This window comes from Podarcis melisellensis (genome assembly GCF_964234715.1).
Source record: "Podarcis melisellensis genome assembly, chromosome: 9".
In the NCBI taxonomy this organism is placed as follows: domain Eukaryota; kingdom Metazoa; phylum Chordata; class Lepidosauria; order Squamata; family Lacertidae; genus Podarcis; species Podarcis melisellensis.
The window spans coordinates 50,631,453-50,655,261 of record NC_138541.1 but is presented as its reverse complement, the minus strand read 5'-3'; the positions used below and the strand labels follow the sequence as shown (position 1 = coordinate 50,655,261).

At 40.0% G+C, this 23,809-nt stretch overlaps 1 protein-coding gene across 17 annotated transcripts in view; it reads left to right on the top strand.

Annotated features, from left to right (window-relative positions):
* The window catches only part of SORBS2 (sorbin and SH3 domain containing 2), a gene marked incomplete at its 3' end in the record, with an annotated part of 183,422 nt that overhangs the window by 110,255 nt on the left and 49,358 nt on the right, over positions 1-23,809 (top strand). For 11 of the 17 annotated variants that reach the window (XR_014172054.1, XR_014172055.1, XM_081926490.1 and 8 more), the window contains 6 exons: positions 446-472; positions 2,814-2,938; positions 3,792-4,400; positions 11,553-12,041; positions 14,744-14,885; positions 15,928-16,103. Coding sequence is in view for 13 of the 17 variants with exons in the window: in XM_081926490.1 (XP_081782616.1) it covers positions 446-472; positions 2,814-2,938; positions 3,792-4,400; positions 11,553-12,041; positions 14,744-14,885; positions 15,928-16,103 (1,568 nt within the window). The remainder of the gene's footprint in view (positions 1-445; positions 473-2,813; positions 2,939-3,791; positions 4,401-11,552; positions 12,042-14,743; positions 14,886-15,927; positions 16,104-23,809) is intronic. The other 6 variants (XM_081926495.1, XM_081926493.1, XM_081926496.1 and 3 more) reach the window with 3 other exon arrangements.

Below are 23,809 nucleotides of genomic sequence, written 5' to 3'. Positions count from 1 at the left end.
TGATGCTCACTTGTGTAGTGCTAAACTATGGTTTAATGTCTCATCCAAACTGAACCAGTGTGAAATTGAAGCAAAAGTGCTGTTGTGTTATGCTTGTTCACTCTTGTTTTGGGCCACATAACTTTAATGAAGGTTAGAGGGCTCTTTGACCAAGCAAAAATGGCATAATGAGCCATTCAGTCTGATGCTGTGCATATTTACTTGGCAAAATTTACTTCAGAGCTCAGCAGTGCTTATGCCCAACTTAAATATGCTTAAGATTGTGGTCTTTAGAAAAAAAAGATCCTTGGCTACATATGCCGGTATAGTAAGAGTCATTAAAGTATGTGTGCCAATAATTTTCGGTAAGTGAATTACCCCTTGTCTACCACAGTGGTATCAAAGCATAAAGTAGGAATGCTAACTGTACTTTCCACATATTAACTTTGACGTTCTCTTTCTTTAGGACTTGATTCTCAGTCACCAGATTCAGGTAAATGGGTTGCTGTTATTTTAAGCTGAATATAACAACACTGTGAGTGGAATAAATAAGGCATGCATTTAAACCACCTCCCCACTGTTTCTCTAGCCAAACTGTACTAATTTTGAGATTCTAAATCTTGAACTAAAGACTTTTGATACGTGTGAAAGGCTTTCTTTTACATTTGCTGGCCTTTATATAACGGATGATAACCTAATTTTTTGCTTTCTTAATGGCTTTTTTAAATGCAGACCACTCATCCAAAAAGACCCTACATTACATACCAACATTTCTATGTAATTTAGAGCAGAAAGCACTCATTATCTTCAATTACGAAGTGGTAGCGAAACAGAAGAAATCTGTTCTTGCAGGTGTATAACTGGATGTTTTTAAGGTGCCAGTGGGCATAGAATGGGTAATTCTGTAACCTTACACCAGAAAGACTGTACTGCTGCATGAGATATAATTTGGAACAGCTTTCAGTTAATAAGGGCTTTACTGGTCCTTTTAGCCAACAATAAAGCTGCTAGCTGCAGCGATCAATCTAATCCTACAGCATCTCTTTTGGGTAGCTTATAGTTCTGAATTTTTCCATCTTCCTAAACGAAGCCTTCTACTGCGTATACGCTTTGCATTTCTTCACCTCTCCAAGTCAGTGTTTGCCAAGCATCTGAGTCAAAGGCAAACTATACCCTTACACCCAAATCACTGTTTGGAGGTAGAACACAGGCTCTGCATGCAAAAGGTCCTAAATTCAAACTTAAAGCACTACAAATATGACTGGGGAAGATTCCTGTCTGACACCCTGGATTGCTGCTGCCAGTTGGTATGCCCACTGCTGAGCTGGGTGGACTAATGCTTTGATTCAGCAGAAAGCACCTTCCTATGACAAAAATTAAATTTAGAAATAAAAGCTTTGCTCCAGCTTATACCTGTTGTTCAAGGACAGGACTGAGCGTCATGAATGCCATGAAAAATACCAGCCCCATGACTTTTACCTAGGAATGTTCAACATATGACATATCATTATGCTGCAAGTTTTCCTCAACCCCTCCATGCCACTGACTGCTGCTTCTGCAACACAAGGAATCCATAGATCTCTTGAGTATCATTTAGTGGCAAAACAAGTTCATGGTGGCAGCCATTTTTGCTGGAAGCTACATCTAGGAGGCTTGTACAAATGGAGTGCCCATGCATTCTCCTGAAGTGACTGAGGGCAGATGCATGTAAAAACCAGACCAAGTGTGGCAAATAAGTAAACGACATAAGCAAAAGCTGAAGGATTGGAGCATCTGGGAATGCTGTTCTGATTTGAGCTTTCATTTGTTTTTTAGTGTTATCTGAATAATCAAGAACTAGCCTTTCCTCTCCCAACAGTTATAATCCATGTCTGGGATTTATCTCATTTTATCCACATAGCTACTTTAAGGCATAGATTTGGCTGAAGGGTACTGATTTGCCCAGGTCCCCCTAGTTAAGCTTCATAATCCAGAGGCAATTGCAACCTAGACTCCTCACCTGCCAGGCATATACAGCTACACTATATTTACGGTGCAATCCCATACATAGATCCTCATTTCAAGTCCCCTTGAATTCAGTAGGTAAATTGGGTAAAAGACTTTGGGGTTAAGAGACTGATATAAAGAAAAACAATAGAAAGCAACACCATCATGAAATCCTGACCTAGTCAGGAGCTCAGCAGAACTGCTTCTGGCTTCCCATGATGTTGTCATGTCTAGTATTTTCTAGGCATTTTATACATATTCATTATAAAAACAACATAGCCTGTGCCTGTAGGCCTATAGTCCTATTAGGGGTTTTTCCCCCCAGCCATAATGCACCAGAACTCAGTTCCAGCACCTCACAGGTGGGTGCCATTGCAATTAAAAATGAACAAGGGAGGGGAGTTCTGGGACCTCTTTTTCTAGAAAAATAGCACAGGGCATCATTTAAAGCAGGACAGGATAGAGAGGGAACAGCAAAACAAGCAAAAACAGGCACTTTCCCCCCATAAAGTCACATTAATGACCATACTGCCTAACCACTTAGGAAGATAGTTATAGGAGAGGAAGATCCAAATGGCAATTGGTTCCAACTGAGCCAATGGAATGGACCAGCACTTGTCTGCCATCTTCCTCTACTGTAATCTGGCAGACTGGCTGCAAATAGTAAGAATGTACCCTTTGTTATTGACGTATTTGCATTATATCCCTTAGATTTATTTCACGTTTGTGCCACATCATCTATATTATGTTGATTCCAGTCATTGTAGAGCTCATTTCAGTTACTTGACATAATCAAAGCAAATCTTTTGTCAGAAATAAATTTGCTTGGATTTCTTTTCATATAAAAGCTTGGAGATCATTTAACAGTGGGAGTAGAGAAACACTGAATGGCGACACTAGCAGCTCCTCTCTTGCAGCAAAAGGCTTTCGAAGTGTCCGGCCAAACCTACAAGAAAAGAGATCGCCAGTTCAGGTAAAATGGCAGATATGCAGTCTCACACTCTGAGATTATGTGAAATTCTAAAGTTTAATACTGTGATTTCATGAAGTAAGGAGAGGCAGTTTCCATTTGATTATTGCTTTTGGGGTGCTCTCCTGACATTATTGCATTGGTTTGTACTATGATCTCTGTTTTGGCTGTGCATACAAATACTGGTTTGGATGCACAGCTGCTGCTTCACTCATGCACTGAATTCCTTTCAAGGAGTAAAGCACAGCTATGCAGTGTTCATCAGGTTGAAACATATGCCTGGTGTTGGAACAACAGCACAGTTATTTTTTTGTAGCCCAAAGTATAGAGTTTGACATAAATTTGAAACATTCACCCATTCTACAAATTACTTAAGATACTCCCCCCCCCACTCACCCACACATGCACGCATGCGCGCGCGCACACACACACACACACTGTTTCTATTACTGTAGACCAGAAAATTTAAGGGGCTATACATCAATTTCCATCAGAACAGTCTGTTGGTTCCAGTGATCTATCTTGTTAATTTTCATCTCTTATAATTTAAAGGTGATAACTAGCAATATTGATCCCAAGAGGGGGATGCTTCATATTAATGGGTCAGTATTGACATCACAATGAATTTGCAATTAATATATGCATCCTGGCTTTCCAAACATCAAAATAAAATGTTTACAATCTGGAATGATGAAGAATGTGGAGGCCTGATTCAAAACCATTGGCTGGATTTGTGTCGGTATCTCTGTTTAAGAAGTGACACGTTTTATCTCTGTTTACTTTCCTGCTAATGTTTTGCTTTCTCTCTTTCTCCTGTAATATTTATTTTGTTGCGTGGATGCTTTTGGCACACAAGGCCCCTCCACTTCCTCCTAGGAAAGAAAGTTTGAGTAGATCTGGAATAACTAGCCACAAGAAGAGCAAAATTAACTCCTGGTCCGTAACAACCAAACAAACTAAGAAATCTCCTGATGCTGACCACTGTACTAACAAGGAGTTTATACGGAGGGCAGTTTATTCTAAAAAATCTAACAGCAGTGTGTCCTACACACACAAAACCACTAAGCCACTGGCCTCTGTTTACAGCACAAAAACAATAGCTGGAATTAGAACAAGTTTCCGCCAAGGCCACAAACAACCAGGTCAAAAACGTAGAGTTTCTGCCCTGAAATTAACTAGGGCACGAAATGCATCTAGTAGTATTCCTTCTTGTGTACAGCAGCAGCCTGTGCCTGTTGAAGCACCAGCAACTCCACGGAGGCCTGTCTCACCTGCTTGTAACCCAGTACCTGAGATACACAAAGCATCTCTTTCCATTCAGATAGCTCCCATCCCTGATAATAAAGCGGCGCCTGAAAGCCAACAACATCCACCTAGGCTTTCTCCAGACACTTCAGAGACGCCTCCAAACAATATGCAACAAATGTCTACAGTTCCTTCCGCACAGTCCACAGAATGCAATGTGGTATATTATGTTTCTCTCTTGTTTATTTTAGATCTTTCCTGTGTCACCTAACCTTTTTCTCTTTAGTCTACTCACCTGGCTCTGAGTAGTGGTTTACACTTCCTGGGTAAAACTACCTGAGACACCGTATTGAAAACAGTGTTGCTGTTTGTTTATTTTTTATTGGTTTTGAAAGATGTTTATGGGCTGCCTTAGTACACGGAGAGAGGGAAGGAACAAGTGATGTTTAGGTACCTGCTAAGTGCGCACCTTATTGCCTGTATCCTAGGTATTGCAAAATTCAGTTCTGTAGGGAAGGCAGTCTGAGTGACACCTGAATGACACTGCTTGGAGGTATTGAAATCCTAAAAGGAAGTGTCTGGGATCCAGAGGGGCATGTTTTCTCTTCTATGCGTGCATGGCTTTTCTCCCCACTTACCCCCGCCTTCCTCCTACAGACCCACACATCCTTAAAAAAAACAAAAAACCTGTCTCCAAAGGTTAGGAAACACACCAGCATAGCATTCCATTAAGTACAAGGGGCTGAACAAAAAAATAAATAAATCAGGAAACCCTTCAACCCTGCCCACCTCTGTGCACACAAAAGTCCTTTGCACATCTACCTGGATTCCAGCTGTTGTGCTTGTTTTGCCATGGTGAGAATTCTGTGGTCGTTCTTCACAGATGAAATTCTTCTTTAATTACACCAAAAGCGCATAAAGTGGCTGTACAAGATGCATCTAAATCCAGCCCTTAGTGCTGCACAGATTACAAGGCTTCCACAACAAAGGCAGAAGACTGAGCTGTTAATTTATGTAGGTGCTTGAATTGCTAGGGATATTGGCATTAATTACATTGTGAGTGAGTGTGTTCACACTTCACACAAGGCTGCTCTGATGGCCATGCTCCTTAGAGGCTCTGCTGTTTAAAGCACATGTTTGAAAAAAGCACCCCTATGTTAATCAGAGGGGTTATCTCTGCCCCTGCACACACACCCCAGTCACCCATAAGATACGCCTCACTAGAAACAGGATCATTGAACAAGGCCAACCGTTCTGATGTCTTCAGCAATTATTATTATTTTTGAGAGCACTCTTTGGTATACTAAATGCAAGCAACGGAACGGTATAGCTAACAGAAAAGTATTTCATAAAGAGTCCAGTTCCAAAAGGATAAAATACTCTGACATCAGAGGAGGAGGAGTAACAGTGTGGTGTTGTTGTTTCTTTCTGGTCTAATGACTTGCCATATGGCAGTGCTCGATTGTGATGATATGGAGAGGGTGCTATTTAATGTTTGAGCCAGGAAATGCAACTGCCTCAGAGCCGATATGAGGATTCATAATATAATTGCATTAGGATCTGCAAATGCTGGAATCTGATCTTATCAAGGTTGCTATAGAACTGTTTTATTTATATATTTTAAAAATGAGTTACCATAAATCATTATACAGACAGAGCTATGGGAAAGCTAAACCATTGTTACAACTGTATTAATATTAGTACAGATGTTGCTTTTATTAATCAGAATAAAAGCGGATAGTTTGGTTGTCATGATGTTCGTGTCCTGAATCCCTAGAATCAAAATGTGAAAGCCCAGGATCCAAAATGGTCCCAACTAATTTTGTGTGCCATGGTGCGGGGAGCATAAAACTGGCATTTGCCCAAGGAGGGGGGGAGACCTGGCTCAACATGGGAAACAACTTTTGAAGCTGACCAGTTTCAAAAATAAACTCCAAATCCCATAGGACAGTTTGGACCCCAGCCAAGATGGAAGATGGAGGCAAGCAAAACATATGTGCCAATCTGAAGAGGGGCTTTTAAACGAGCAAGAGGGTGATTAGTTTGGGCAGCAGACAGAGCTGAGCATTCTTTGCCATTCTGCCTCTGCTCTGAGAAACTGGAATGAGTAAAAATGGCACATTGGGGGGCCCACACAATTGAAAAAGCAAGCGGGGATGTTATTACTTGAATCGCCTGGAGACTTGCATTCCAGTAAGGAGCTACTTTTAGTAGCCTCCAAATGTTACCAGCTTTTGTAAAAACATTTCTTTTGGCAATCTCTTGGTAAAACATAAACCAAGGCCCAGCTTACGTTTCTCCAGGAAACCGGGAAAGAAGCACTTGTGACTGGGGAAGGGGGGCTTTTTTGCTTTCCTGCTTTTATTATGTGGTGGATGGCCTGTGGATTTCACTGCGGGCTCTCTTTATGGAAGCGGTATGAGCCACTCACATTTATTTCTTCCATTTTTAGTATGAATCCGCCTTTTTGGTAGAAAGCTGGGTTGGGATTTTCAACACTGAGCCAAAGCGTTCAGGAAATGCATATCATATATATATCACGTCTTCATGAAATAAAGGCACCTTGCAATTTCTGATAAAAAATATGGTTTTAGTAGTACATTAAGGGCAAAATCCACTAAGGAATTCTTAGTAAAGCTCTCACTTATTTTGGTGGGGAGCTCATAGGAGAAATTACTAGTGAATTCCATATCAGTAAAATAAAATGAGTCTGTCAGGTTCATCCGTCCAATCATTTACTTTGCCACAATTAAACCTTAGGTATCCCATTTAAAGCTCTCATTGGCATGCAGATCATAATATCTACCAGGTATCTGGAATTTTTACATATTGGTTTGGGTCAAAGTTATTGTAATGGCAGTCAGGGCCAGTCCTACTGTTAGGAAGAGTGAAACATCTGCCCAAGGCAACTGGTTTGGGGTGTCATGAAAGGGAAGCAATTTGTTATTTTCATTTATTATTGTATTGTTACTGAAAACGTAAGGTACTGTGGCAATTCCTGTCTCTATGATCTGACTAGTCTTGAATATAGTGCACCCTGACTGAGAGTGGGTTGCCATTTTCTGTACTGCCTCAGGCACAGAAATGTTCACAGGTGTTATGAGTAGGTATGCAATAATTGGATAGGGAAATGTGGATTTATTTCAGCAACGAGGTTAGACACTTTACAGAAAGTTTGAAGTGTTCAGTAGAAGAAAAATATGGAATTGAATTAATTAGTTTCCTTATAGGGAAAGGGCGGATATAAGACCTGTTGTATACGTCTCAGTAAAAAGCAAAATGTATTTCAAACTTCCAGTTTTGAAGTTTTGAGAGAAGTTATAGGACATGTAAACTGAATCCTAATGACAAGTATGTTCATGGTTCTAGGTGAGTGCCCAGACAAAGGTGAGAGAGCATGTGGAAAGGGCCCTGTGTAGTCATTCCTGCACTAAGAATGTGTGCTTACTGCTGCACTAAGAAGTGTGTGAACAGCATGAAGATTCCTGGTGAATATGCATATGTTAGAGTGCCATTGTAACTATCCACAAGAATTTAAGGTGTGCTTATGTTTAAGGGAAACCACTAGTGCAGATGCTGCAGTATACTTGCATGTAGAGGTGTGCAGTTGAGACAAGTGTTGTTTCTTTTAGATTATAAAACATGTATTGTTGTTTTGACGCAAGATGCCTGGATTTGTATTTATGTATTTTGGAAACTAGATCCCTTTCTCATCTGTGGGAGGGTGGAAAATACACATAATCTTCACAGTGCGTAGGAAGAGCTCACCATAGCCACCAATATTGTAGTGCAATGTATTGGAAAGATGAGCCAAGTAGGTTCGTATTAGCATTAAGATGTAAACATTCCATAGTTAAAGATTATTGTGAAATTCTGTGTTACCAATTACTAGATCATGGATGATTGCCCTACATGTCCAAAAGAGGATGTGCTTGGGAAAGCGCAGAAGATTGAATATTTTTTAAAAAGAAAAGGGGGGCTTGGTTTTTCAAAACACAGCATATTTTCATGCAGCTGTTGGTGCTGTTCTTTTGTATTATCAGAAGTTTACAGACATAAACAAGGGACCCAAAGGAATACAGGTGTTCATAAAACTAGACTAGTTCTGTGAATTGAAGACTGAAAATTGGAAAAAACTTTTACACCTAACTTTAAGCAATCAAATTTTAAAATATTGAGCATGACCCTCTTAACAATTAAAGCAAGAGGTATTTTTACCCAAGTGTGTGTGTTTGTGTGTGTGTGTGTTAAAATCTGAGTTTTGTGTGCTATCCTTTCTTATGTGTTAATTAACAACAATCAGTTCACTTTTTCATCTTAGAATCTTAATCGTGTCTTGTTCCTTTGAAGCAAGGCCAGCAATTTGGTGTCATTATCATGCACCCATTCACAAACCTCTTATTAAAATCTGAAATTGTCCACAGTGCTTATAATATACCTGTATCTACATACTTAATGTTAATTGCCTATATAAGCAATCTGGGAAAATATCTCGGTGCAGAGATTTGTAATAAGCATACTGTGCTTATCCAAGGCCACTGTCCAAAAGACTAAGGGTAGCCAAGTCACAACATGTTTGGATTCAAGTTTTTTGGGGGGAATTTCCATTTCACAAATAGTGGCCTCATGAACATGTTTTTTGACATGGAAAAATCACAGCAAAGTGACTTTTATCTTCCATACTTACATGGTGATAATTCCTTATGAATATGCCCCTCGTTCCCTATATCCTAGAAAACGTTAAAGAGGTGTAGGGTATCAGTTTTCACCATGTTATGAGGAATTGAGAATGAATTTTTACAACAGATAAATTCTTGTGGTGCTTTACAACTACTTTTCTAAAAAAATGTAGCATGTGAGGGAACACTTCTTATCAGACTAATATTTTTTATTGGAGAATGATTACAAATCAATACACAGTGTATATATACTTCCTGTGGAATTCAGGTGCATGCAGAAGACGTTTAAACAAGTGATGGTAGGAAACAGCCTATAATAAGGCATGAAAGACCTTTCTGGGAAGGATCAGCAGCAGGTCAAGGTCAGGTCAAAGTCTGAGCAATGAATATCTAGAAAGGAAGATTGGGGCAAAATCAGTCTTGCCTTGCATGGGGCCAGTGTGTTGGACCAGTTGTCTTCCACCAATTGCAGCCTCCAGTCATGGGTCCTTGGCCATGGGAGTGCAATGATATGGTTTTAATCATATTCTTTTATCACTTATATGTTTGCCAGCCTGCCTATAGTACATTAAAAGAAAAGGAAGTATGAAGAAACCTAAGCTTATGTGTTGTATCCAATACTACTGTTCCACAAGCAGAACTGTTCCCCCCTCTCATCCCCCCTACTGTCCCTGCAAACCCTCAATATTTGTCAACTTCACATTTACCTGTTTCCATTGTAAGATATTTCTAATTTGAGAGTGTGCTATCTGGAATTCCATGACTTCCATATACATTGCTCTCAGTTCCCGGGCCTCATACTCACAAGTGAATGTGCTGTTGTTTTCTAAACTCTGCATATTCAGTGGACAATTTCTCAGCTTGAAAAATAAATTTCACTTCATAGAGGAACCATGGCTTTAGGTCATGCTCACTGTTCATTCATTCACTCACTCATTTTATTTCTATGCTGCTTTTTCACACACACACACACACACACACACACACACACACAAGCCATGCTCAAAGTGGCTTGCAACAAAGTAAACAGGGATGTATTTCAAACACTACAAAAACTGTTTCGTAATAGCACAGCGAAACAATAGCAACTATTATAACATACCCCCCCAAATTCAGAGCTATAAATATAACAAGATTACTTAAACAACATGCAGCATCCAAAATAAAAAATAAATAACAGTTTCACCTTAATCCAAGAAACACCATTCCCATGATGTTCTTCAGCCCCTTCCCTGCAGAAGCTTCTTATAGTGGGGAAGCTGGAAACACCCCTCCCATTATGTTCCTGTTGACACTGTTACAGATTTTATAAATTAGACCTGGAAGTTACATACATATATACATACATACATACATATTTATTTATTTATAAAATATTTTGCTATATTAACTGCTTAGGAACATCAAGTTTCCTCTTAATTGTCTACCCTGCTGCCTTCAAGGTTGTATATTAACTTTCTGTGTACCTTTTGAGTAGCAATGGTGATTACATCAGTCTTGGGTTTTTACCTAGTGAGCATTTTCCATGGTAGCTTCACTTCCCAACCCCACTCACTCTTTTTGTTTTCTAGGACTATCTGTGCTATTTAAGAACCATTATTTTGCCTTCATTCTTAAAAAGAAGTTTCCTCATTTTTAGTCAACCAGTTCAGGGTCAGTCTACTGACTTGTGAATTTTAGACTTTACATTTAAAAAAAAAAAGTTCAACCTGCAGCACAGACATTTGCAAATTTGAAGTTTTGATTTCTTTTAATTGTAAAATTTTTTTACAAAAACTTACTTTGTACAAGAGAACTTTCTGTTAAAGTGTACTGAGGTCCAGGTTTTAGGTCAATTCAGATGATTGGTTTATTGAGTGCTACTGAGTGATGATCCCAATTTGTTTATAGGGAAAACAAAGAATGCTGCCTATCTATGCTTTCTAATTTGTTTTTTTTTGGGGGGGGAGGGCTACATATTGTTGCCTTAAGCAAACGTTACCCCACACTTTCAAGTGCATTTCTCTATCACTTCCCTTATTGGAAAAAGTCAGACTTTGACGTAAAATGGGTTTGTTGCACGTGGTGCATGGATATTTGAGCAGGTGGGCAGGGATACTTATGAAATGGGGCATAACCAGGATTCAGTCCTGCTTTAGCTTCATTGTGTAGAGCCCCCTTCTTATGCATAGTGTGTGAAAGCGGCTATTATTGTGATACATTTTACCATTGGCTGAGAAGGTCAGCTGCCTAGTCCTAAAATGAGACACTTTGGTTACTACTATGGAATTAGTGATATGGCTGAGAATCAAGCTTACTATTGGTCCAAAGGGAAATTCCAATTTTGTATATGGGAAGAAAAACCTTTTAAGGTTTGTGGCAGATAAACAGGCGGAACACTATTTGAATTAAACGTCAAACAATTAAAATCTTGGAAATGAACATCAGGCTTACTCCAACACACTGTAGTTTCTGGCATTGCTTCCCATTAATACTTGACAAATTCACTTACTGTGTTTTCTTTTGTAATACAGAGTTTGTTTATTTCCTAATCTATTTGACTGTGTACTTCCTAAGACTGCTAGAAAACACATGGTGTGTGGGGTTTTTTGATTTCTGAGAACTCTTGTACACAACAAAAGGGTAAGGAAAAGAGTAAAAAATAAATAAATTTAGTAATATGTTTATTTGTTCTTTTGTTTCTCAAAACTCAGCTTGGAAACCAGAAAGTAACTGCCAATGTGATGGAGGTAAATGCTTCACAGACACACAGACAAACTTCAGCAGAAGCTTCGCCACTGCCTCCTTCACCACCTCCTTCATTGGTATCGATTAACAGACCCTCTCTCTCACCCGACAGTGGCACCCACCCCGTAACATCATATATTTTGCCAACACGGGATGATTTTTGGCCGTCACGCTTGTATAGAACCCTGGCCCTTTCACGTTTTTCATACGCATACCCTTTCCTAGCTCCTGACAGTACTATCCACAGGACTGAAACGGCCTCTGTTATGACCGACTCAGCCATGAGTGAGTACTCCTCTCGCCCGGTGAGCGAGTCCTCCACTGCCATTCTAGATGATCTCCAGAGCTGTAACTATGATACTACTGACTGTTCTGAAACACCTTCCCCAACCTTGAGCCAGATGTCTGCTGTGTCAGATGCCACCACCTTAACCACCACTGCTGCCAGAGCTCATGTAATTATCCTTCCTCTTTCCTCCTCCCATTTTGTTCAACCAGGCTGTCAAAGTGGAAAAGAGATAATCCTTGTTCTTGTCCCTTTTACTCGATGAGCATGCTAGAAATGGCCTACTCAGGTTCTATAACGTTCCTTAATGGGAACCCAATCTAAATTTGCTGGTCAATAATCCCAATACTCTGGAGGAGTGATGCTTCCTGTGATAGATGTGATGGTAGCTTCCTTGGATAATTAGTCAGAAGCCTGAAGTGCTCCCGAATCACTCGCTACATATAAAGTAGTATTTGGAATACTCTTCCCCAGGGACGTATCAGCTCTTAGATAAATATTTATTATCCTCATTTTCCCAGGCCTTAAAAAAGCTGAACTTTATTTTATCTGCTGCACTGCTTTTTAATTATATTGTGTTTAATAATTATAGTTTTATTCTGGATTTTTAAAAATACATGACAGTATTATTTTATTTTTTAAAATTTGTAACAGTACAGATAATTAAAGTATTCATAGTTAAGGTTGAGGTATAATAGTATTTTTTACGATACCTGTTTTAATTTTAACCTTCTATCTAGAAGTTCTGATCCATCAATTTAGAGGCATGTTGTGGAGACAGGTAGGTTTGTGCGTGGTGGTGTGGTGAACAAGAAGCACAAGTCACCTGTGTTCCTTGTTTCTCCACAACATCCTCTCACCCCATTTGGATCTTTCCTACCTAAGAAATGCACATGCAGTCTATCGGGGAGCATGGATCCCACTGAAGTGTGAGAATTGTAGAAGTTGTCTTTTGGTTGTAATGGTGGTGCAATGAAACAAGAAGCACAAGACACACACAGTTCATGTTGGAACAGTGCCACAGTCAAAGCAGCTCATAGTAGCGAGGGGAAAGTACTTTGCACATTCTTGGAGATGCTGTCTCATTTATCTCTGCTCCTTATGTTCCAGTGCCAAGCATTGGCAGTGCAACAGACTCTTCTCTTTGGGGATTTGCTCTGGAAAACTCTTGCTCAAATTAAGCCCTGAACAAATCTTGTAATGGTTATTCTTCAGTCTCACTGTGCTAAAAAGGAAGTGACATTTGGAATATAGGCAGAACTATCTTAAGATGTTAGATAAATGCACATGCAGATAGAATGCTCAAACAGAATGTTAGTATGACTACAAACCTGTCAGAAACTACTGAGCGACCAATATGATGTATGATGTATGCCTCAAAAATGGATTTTAAGGTGTTTGATTAGTACAGCACTTAACCCAACCTTATCTTCCATTAGCAGTGATCACTGACTGCATGAGTTTGCTTCTGATTTTCGCTTTTTCTCCAACTAACATTTCCCCTCTTAAGCATTCTTGTCTTCCAGGAATAAAACTATGGATATTCTGACATTCACTTGCTACAAAATGTATTGTTTCTTTTCTTTTCCAGGAATGCATTTTCTTTATTCTTAAGTCACTTCCCTCCAACTGTTTAAATACACATGTCCTTATGTATAACTCAAAAGTCTAATACATGTGATATATACATACATCAGTTAAAATCAGCAACTTGCTTAGTTAATTTCAAATGAAGCATCCTATAGATACAGGTCACACTCTTAAAACAAGCTGGAACATGCCTAATATTTTATAGGTCACTGTATTGCAAGATAATAAAACAGTAGATTCTAAAAGACTTTTCTGAATGAAAAGCCGTTATAATCTAGTATCATGCCGTAAGGGTTAACTTGACAAATGTAAATGGAATCTTTGGTATACTTAACCAGAATGCTTGAACTCAGTGGGATTTTAATCCAAGAAAATGGGTACAAGGTTAGAAAGCTTGCATGACTTCAGGCATGTGACCTCCTTGCTATACGTAAGGTTACAAGTCAACCAGAAGTGCTAAGGAAAAGAAAGTTGATGCATCACACAAAGTAAGGTTTCTTCATCTATAGCCATTGGTTTCTAAAGCTGCAATCCCCTACACACTTACACATGAGTCAAACCCCATTGATTTCTGAGTAGACATGCACTGAAAAAAAGCTTCAGTGCTACTCATTATTCTGATTATATAAAGCAGCATGTTAAGTGGTTTAAAATACAGCACCTGTGTGATCTTAATAAATCAAAGCATGCCTCAATATTGGCAGTGACTTATCCCCCCCCCCAAAAAAAAGGCAAGATGTGTGACAAAATTCATTGCCTAGAATGTTAACCACATAACAATGGATAACTTTGGCCATGTATTATATTTTTAGAACATGCTGTGGGTTAAACTTGACCATCACATCTAGTTTGCATCCAGATTCTGGCCACAATATTTGAAGGAGATTTCAGCTCTTCTTGCTGGCATCTTTTTTCTTTGTCTTCAAGTGAATGGCAATAAGATTTAAGCACTTGGAAATGGAAGAGAAAATTGCCTTCAAGAGAAAATTGGAAGTGCAAGTTTTACTGTCTCTTTCATTTTGTACTGCTTTGACCTAGGACTTTCTTGATGCCTTCCCATAATTCCAGCATGCTGTTTTTTGTAGGGGGAATAGAACAGGGTTGCATAGGGAACATAATCCTGAACACAGACTGTTATAGCTAAGAATCTGACAGCTGTATCTTTGCTAGAGGGATAGCAATTCATTCTTCACCTTTTGTACATGGATGGTAGGATTTGGACAGTTCTACGAATAGTTTACTGGGATCTGATTTTTGCTTTGTTTCTTTTCTACCTCTCAGGCTCAGATAACAGTGAATGGGAACTCTAGTTCAGCAACCAGTCCCATGAGCCACTTTCAAAGGCCTTTTTCCCCTTCAGGATATTCCCCACCAGTCTCGCTCAATTCAAGCCTGGTTCTCCTGCAACAGAGCAGAACAATGGGTGAGTTCCCACATAAACAAACAACATGCATTTATTTTAAAAAATTAAATGGTGTACACTGAATAATGAAATGTCCCTCTGAATGACACTGCTCCCTTTGTAAGCCATGAATCTGGAGGATATTGCTCTGATTTCTGCAGGGGATAAAGTGTGCAACATAAAAACATTTTCTTAAGCTATGGTGGCAGGGGTGTGTGTGTGTATGTGTCACTTTTATATTGCTGGCAGCAGCAGTAGAAGCATCATAGCTTTGCTGGCAGCAGAGGTGCTGATTTGGGTCCCAGCCCGTGGGTACTTAGCACTGTGTGCCGCAACGTGAAGCTGTCACATTGCTCTGTGTGCCACAGCTGCCTTCTGGTGCCGCTTCTGTGCTTCCGCAGTGGCGGCAGAGCGTGTGCATGTCCACGCCCACAGCAGGCCCCGACAGAAGCCCTGCAACAGAGGGCGAGACCCTGGCCCTGTCAGTGCCGCAGGCCAGGCACCCACAGTGAAAAGTTTGCAGGTGTCCAGGCACCCAGGGCCCCCTGGAGTTGGTGCCAGTGGCTGTCAGTGACCCAGCCACCATTTTCTTAACCCCTAAATTACCCAGAATCATTGTCATCCCAGGGCATTTTATGGGGGCATGTGAGGGACACTGCAAAAATATAGGTGCTGCCTCTTGTTATCATCTGAACAATAAGTTCCCAATAATTGAACTCATAATATAGCAGAAATAAATGTTTGCCCCTTTTAAAATAGCAGGGGAAAGGAAAGGGTGGAATGAGGTTGGTCAAAAAGTAATTTGTTTCTAAAGATTCTAAAAAAATAACTAGGCACTACACAGCTGGAACCTTCTAGAAAGAAATAGAGTGTGTGGTGTGCTACAGAGTTTGAGTCCCCCTGAGCACAGAGGCCCAACTCCAATTCATCCAATATCTAGTATCATGAAACATCTTCCTAATCCTGTGTCAGTTTGCCACATTTAAAGTGCCTAGTCTGATAATGGAGGTGAAGCATGTTAATTAAATGGTTATACAGCGCTGTGTTAACATTATCTTTGTAGAATCCGCAGAGACATACTCACAGCATGCTCATTCTGTTGGCGGCAGCAGTACCACCAGCACAATACCAATCTGCAGAACTTCGGAGGAAGAGAAGAAAGTCACAGTCATTAAAGCACCACATTATGCAGGGATTGGCCCAGTCGATGAATCAGGAATCCCAACTGCAATTAGAACGGTAGGAAATGTTGAGTGAGTGTGGCTCTGTGTGTGTGAGTGCATGAACACGTCGTACAATGAATTGATTGTTGGTAATGGCTTTTTCACATTCTTCTAGGCTTATATAATGTGTAATAGAATGTGCATAATCAGGGGACTCGTGATTATAATTCTGTGAGTAGTGGGGAAAGGGGGAGGCTGGTGGTGTATAATTGGAGAGCCTTGACTTTTTTTTTACTTTTCATTGTAAAGTTGTCAGAAGATCTGCCGCTTTCTCTGTGTTTTGTTTTCCTTTCCTTTGCTCCACCTTTCCTTCTTTTGTTTATTTTGCCTTTGAAAAGTTTCCTAAAGTTTGGTGCATTTTGTAACTTTTATCAAGATGTCCATGCATGCCTAATCCTTCCTTGAATTCATGAGTTAACAGTTATAAGATGAATGAATTAATGTACACGTACACACACACACACACACACACACACACACACATCATTTATTTAACCATTATCACCAGGAAGCCTAGTGCAGAACTAGCTCTCCTTTACTGAGCGGGTGGAAAAAGCTCTTGGGTCAGCTTTGACAGCTTGCCACTAGTTAGTGCTTGAGTGCTTTCAGGATGCCACACTGAAGTGTTTTGTTTTTAGCTATGCTGAAGCATTCTTTCCACGCTGCTGCCCCGGCATCCCCTTCTGGCCGGTCCAGGCGGCAGCAGTAGCAGCTGCAGCTCTTGTAGGGAAGGAACTGTTTGCCGGTCTGAAGGAGTTCTTGCTGCTGCTGCTGCTCTGGCTGAATGAAACGACTAGGAGCCAGGATGAAGGCAGCAGAGCCCTTGCAGGTGAACTCTTTGGGAGGTGCAAGGATATAGCAGCTGTGGGTATACTTTGCCAGCCAAGACCAACATACGGGGATGTGGTGTTGCCAGGAACAGATTCAGTGGAGAGGGGAACAGGGTGGGGTGAGAGAGAGAAATGGAATTGATGGAGAAAAAGTGATAGGGAAAGATTTTGCTCTGACTAAGTGGTAAGACTGTGGCTTTTTTTTAAAAAAAAGGGAGGGGAGAAGCTCAATCAGTTCTTGCTTCCTTTTACTATGGTTGAGATCTAGCTAAGTCATGTAAAGTTTTTTTTTTTTTAATGACTAACTCTCACTATAACAATTCTGAAGATATTTCCATCCCATTTCACAGAGGCAGATCCCTCTGTGTGTGTCTTTTTAAAAGAATCACAGACTAATCAAATAAGATGGCTATTAGTTATATAAGAGCATGAATTAAAATCCTCCCAACTGTACTTAATGGGCCTGGCCCATTGCCAGCTATATATTTAAGCCTCCAGATTCTCTTGATCTCTTTAAGATTGGCTATGAAATTCCTCCCATTTTTGGATAGCTGTTTCTATATAAAAACATGTTTTTAGCTTGTAGAACTATTATTGCATAAAATGTTATAAGCTGATGTGATTTAAGACATGCACAATGCCGTCCTAGGTATGCTCATTCAGAAGTAAGTCCTACTGACCTCAATAGGACCTATTCCCAATTAGGCATGTATAGAATAGCAGCAACATAGTTTGCTCAGAATGTCATATAAACAAAGAGGCATGTGTTAAGTGACCACAGGAACACAAACTAGATAAGGTGGAGTGCTTAATGCTCTGCAGCATCAGACTGTTTAGAGTTACTTTTTTAATTTTTCTGATTGCATATTCATCTTAAGATCCATGCAAAACAGCACAAGTGTTTCAGATGCAATTGTATTGGATCATATATCACTGTACTTGTCCATACATCTTGCTGAGTTCAACAGGGCTTGGTACTGTTGTTGTTGCTGTGTTCTGTAATTTAGTACAGAGAAAAGTGTGCATTATCATGCACATCTTTTTAGGAGGGATGGTAAATAATCAAGTGTACACCACATTTCTGCCTGAGTTACCAATCCAGCCAGAGTTAGTCTGCAATTCTAGGTACACTTACCAAGGAGTAAGTACTGCTGATCTCAATTGAAGCTTACTTCTTTGTAGCTGTGCATAAGATCACACTGCCAGTCACTGTCTCGCTTTCATTGAAGCCAGCAGAGCATATTAGTTATTGTGATTAACTTAAATTTCATATTTTGCTTGTCAATTAGAATGGAAATTAGGGGATTTGATTTTTAAAGGAAATTTGGCTAATCAATTTGGCTCATCTATTCAGTGTAAATATGCCCTAAATCAGGCACCAGTTGTCTAGTTGATATACTTTCTCCTTTTCAAGTGGTTTGCTGAGCTTGCACCTTCGCTGGGAAATTGGTATGCTTGTTAACATTCCAGCAATGTGTCTGAATGAATCATAGAATACCAATGTGCACAGATGTCAGATGTGCCTTTACAAAGTAGCATTGAAAGCCACCCATAATTGACAATGGTGGATCAGTTTTCTAGCTGTTCAAGTGGATATAATCGCTTCTGTCTTATCTGGATTCATCTGCAGTTCTCCTTCATCCAGCCCGTAACATTTGCACAAGCACCTAACTTCAGCTCCCAGATCCAGTTTGAAAGAAAAATAAAGCTGAGAGTGCTCAGCATATTGTTGACACTGCACTCCATATTGTCTAATGATCCCTCCCAGCAGCTGTATATGCGTATTATAAAAAAAGTATTGTAGATAAGGTAACATTTAAGTAGTGGACACTTAACAATTGGAGGATCAAATGCATTGCCCACTAGAAATAATTTGGTTGCAATCCATTAACTACTTTCAGATTCTGTAGACATTCTTTTTTAAAAAAATGATTTACAACAGGAACACACATATGCACACAATATGTTGGAAGGGATGCAGAGATCTTCCCAGCGGATTGTGTGCCTATTTGGCAGAACTCGGTACTCCAACCACAGCGGAAGATTGCTTTGAACACCATCAAGCTGTTCCTTTATTGACATTAAGATTGCCATTTGTAAAACTGTTTTGCAACAGCCTCAGATTCCTACTGGAGAGTGTCCATGGCATCACTGATGGGGGGAAATGACTTTCCCAATTTTTTATTCTGCCTTTTAATTTTGCATTGGCAGTGTATTCATTGGTCTCTGTTCATTCATTCTAAGCTGAGTACAGATTGGCATAGACCAAGAAGCCGAGCTGTTGGGTAGTGTAGATTGCAGCAAGGAAGCAATTCCTACTCAGTGGCATCCAGGAGTGTCAACTTGAATATAATATTGGGGGGGGGCAGGGAAGCCCCACTCCGCGTAATTGATCACAAGTCATGGAGCGCACACAGATACCATTTGAATGGTAAAGCCCATCAACTTTGCAGGGGGGCCCCAAATGGACCTCAGCCCCTAAGAGTTGGCTCCTATGGTGGCACCATGGAAGGCATCTTGGCCAAGGGAAACCTATAAACTGGAGATGGGTCTTCCTTCCATATATTTTAAAGGTGGCAGCTGCAGAAGATGCACTTGTGCACACTTCAGATGCAAAATGCCAACTACCAAAAATTGTTTAAAGGTATCCTTAGGAAAACCAGAATGTGGAATTTGCTCTTTATTGGGAAGGACAGTGTCTATTCAGATATTAAGCTTTTCCTTAGATTTCATTCTGTCCATTTGTAGGAACATAAATATTGTAAGCTTGCTTGTCTCTGTAGTAAAGTGTGAAGTGAGAAATCTAGCTTCTTTGTAAAGCAAAGCTCAGCTGCAGTAAAGGGAGGTTTCGGCAGTATAGTAAAGATGTCTACTGTATACTGAGCCAGTTTTTGAACAAAGATATCTTTCAGCCAAGAGTTTGGAAATGCATATTTTTGCAGCATGTAATGCCTGCCCATTTAAGAACCCTGGTCACTTTCCAAGAGCTTACAGCAATTAAGCTCACTGTCAGCCTCTGACATAGAAAACCAAATTTTCAACCTTGAGTAACTAGTTCTTCAAGGTAAATCTACAAGGTGCAGCTTAGACAGCTATCGGTGCCCTATAGTGCATTACATCATTGTCGTTTTTATTCTCTGTGTTAACTGTTGGTCATTTTACAATACTCCAAAGAGCTGGAGTGCTAAGTAAATTGAAAATTAAGATAAAGATATCTACATTCATGTTATACACCCAGTTTCAGATACTGAGTCATCTTAGAAAGACTCCAGAATTTTGGCTATGTAAATTTTTATGTTTCGTTTCTTTAAAAAAATCCATATCATATATGAGAATGTGTATTATGTCATTTCTTTAGTTTTTGGCCAACGACTCATTAAAATGTATTCCAAGTATAGTTACAGATACTCAATTATTTTAATGTAATACATGATAGTTTTCTGCATATTGAGCAAGATAGACAAGCAAACTTTGCAGCGTTCAGTTAGCTGCAATGTACTAAAATAATGGGAACCAAAAATTTATGCAAGTCAATCATTTCGGATTTAGAAGCAGCTTTTGTATGTAGAGGTCTTTGGAAAGTATAGAACACTGAATGTGAAATATTAGGATATGATGTGCGGATAATAGAGGGATACATGACTTCAGATCAAAATAGAACTGTGTTGTCTGACATTTTATCAAGATCATAGGATTATGCATTACAGGGAAGGAATGAGTGTACAAATTTGTAATCTTTGCAGCTTGCATGCGTCACTGTTTAAGGTGGTTTTGCAACTGGCTTTTGGTGTGCACTGTTTCATTTTTTTACTGGCACTACTCTGTATTTTTAGAAGTTGTGATCCTTTAGGATGCCATGAATGACCATGCAAAAAGCGTCCTTGTGCAGCAGAAATGCAACCTGAGTTTCTAATCCACTTGTTCCCCAAAATGGGCAGTTTTGTAGCTAGCTTGCACTGTATGATTTCTTAAAGCTGTGTCTGTAGGTGGCAGACTTCAAGATTAACTGTTTTTCTTGTAAATAGGTCTTATTTTGCTTCGTCCATGCTACTTGTACAGACAGATGATGAATTTTCAGGAATAGAAAAGGCTTACTGTCAGTTGAACATAGTGGACATAAAAAAAATATGAATGCTACTGTTAACATAATTGATGTCATTTCTTGTTGTCTTATGATTTTCCCCCACTGACCCATTGAATATTTAAATGCTGTCACCCAATTTATGAGCAACCCAATTTCTCTTTCCAAAATAAACTTAACTTTTGCCAGGGCTTGGTATGAGTGTTTGCAAAAGGTGCTTGTTAAACACTTACTTGTAGGACTGCAGAGCTCAGGTCAGCTAGAACCCCAGATATAAGGGCTCATTCAAACCTTATCAAAATAGAGAGGTTAATGCCCTCATCCCACACAGGTCTTCCTGCAGTTTCCCCCATGGAAACTTCCACAGAAAAGCCATTAATATTTGAAGTTCGTCAAAGTTACCAACATGTCCCTTAGACGCATTGACAGTGAAGGAATTCTGGCAAGTGATAAATAACACCCCACCTCTTCAGCAGCCAGTAACGTGGTGCTAAGATGGGGAGAAGCACAATGTGATGCTAAGCACTATGGAAAGATAAAGAATTGAATGCAGTATTGCCACACATGCACATATACTGATGGCAAACTAGAATCCACTATTGTGTCCAGCTTCAACATTGGTTCTAAGCATTGCCTGTTTCCCTACGTTTTAAGCTGATGGATTTAAGATTATTTTCTTCCATATTGTTTTCAGTGGAACAAAATAAGCTTACATCCATGCACAGCTTAGTTGTCTGCCTAGCATTTACAAGATTCCCAGGATATGGTAATAAGAATTTTTTTAATACCCTACACTGTATCCAATTATAATGCTTTTTTTTTTTAAAAAAAAAAAAAGAGTAAATGGTGAGTATATTGGCTGCGCCTACAAAGAGAATAAAAGATGCTTGCTGTCAATGGATTTGACTACCACTACAAAGGATCTTATCTAGAAAAGAATCGAGCTGCAAGAAGTTTTGTGTAGCTACTGGATTGTGTGTGTTTTACTTTTAACCAACAATCCATTATAATTGCTTCACGGTCAACCTTCTGATTATTTGTACGACAAAGAGGCCTTTCATTTATGTGTGAATAACTAAATCCGGTCCATCCGGATTTGTTTGACTTAAGCAGTGTTGGAATACTGTAGCTAGCTTTTCTGTTTTTTAAGTGGGCTTTTGCCCAGAGAAAATTAGAAGCCTGTTTGCACAAAGCATTGCTTGATTATGGATTGTTACAAAGGCTAAACAGAATGTAGGGCAAAGAGGAGACTCTCCACTGAGAAGAATAAATGCCTCCGTTAGCTGTGCATTTCCTCATTGATCATCACTCCACGGCATTTATTTCTTCAAGCCTCTCAAACAATACTTGCATCTCTACCTTTTTTTACATCGTTGCTACAGTCTGATTTTATAATTGTGGTGCTTAATTCTTTTACATCAAAGGAATATGTCCAGCAATTGAATACATTTCAGTGCAACTGAAACTGCATGCATTGGTGGATAACGCTAACGCCTAATTTAATTACTTGCCTTTGTAGTAATGATGAATCTTCATGTAGAGCATTCTCACCATCCCTCCTTTATTTAGCCCCAATAAAAGGTGGCTATTCCTCCATGTGCTTAGTCTGTGTGTGGAGGGATGGCAGGACTATTCCTGTTGACCATTGGAGCACCCCACTGACCCTTCCCTCAGAACATGCATGTTCACAGCTGATGCATCCCCAGATGATCAGGGATCCCTGTAGCACCAGGCTGATAATCACATAAGCACCAATTTTGACTTGATATATGTTGAGGTAGGAGCAGTCATCCAGTCCTGCGCTTCCCCCTACCCTTCTCTATGTAATCACATGAAATAGCACCTACAATGACCTGTTGTGCTAGATCATTTGTACTATATTTAGCCCTTCTTGCTGAAAACAAAGGAAAGGACTAATGCTTCACAAAGACAGTTATCTATAAAGATGGGTTATCCCCCCCCTCCAGCTGATCCTGAAAGCACTTGAGGAACTTACTCGTTTTCCAGTTGGAACACTTGGTAAGGCTTGGTTTGGCCATTACTGTTCCCCATTCTCCCAAGACAAGAAACCTTTCCTTGGAATAAAGCAGGGGTGAGCCGAGTTGCTTTCTCAACAACCCATGGAGTAGATTACTGTTCAGAACCTGAAACATGGATATTTGGATCCTTTCCAACCTTGTTTACACTTCTGCCAAAGGGGAAATGTAACTCTACTAGTCCTCCTGGACCTCTTGGCAGTCATCGTCCTCATCAACCATAGTCTCCTTCTCAGGTCATCTGGCCAGAGTGAGACCTGAGGATGCAGTGCTATGGTAGAGCCAGTCCTTTCCAAAGGGATGAGGACAAAAAGCAGAACTGGGGGACTTCACTCTATGGTCTTTGGCCTGCGAGGTGCCACAGGATTCCATTCAGTCCCACACTGACATGAAGCCCTGGGGAGAAATCATATGGAGGTTAGAGTTAAGTAGTCGTTGGTATGCTGATGACCTCTCATTGTAGAGAGTCTGTAGAAATCCTGAACAGAGGTTTGGAGTCAGTTTGGGGGTGAATGAAGGCAAATGAGTTGAACATAAAGGTCCTGTAAGTCCTGTAAATCTGCTGATCTGGATAGAGTTATATGGCTAATGCTGGATAGGATTGTACTCCCACCCACCCACCCACCCCCTACACAACCAGGTGCACAGTTTAGAGGTTATCCTGGACTCAGCTCAAGGTTGGCTATGTTATGCTCCCAGTCATTTGAGTATTCAAGCAACCCAGCTTCAAATGCTCATTCAATCCCTAGTTTTCTAGTCCATTATTTTCCACAGA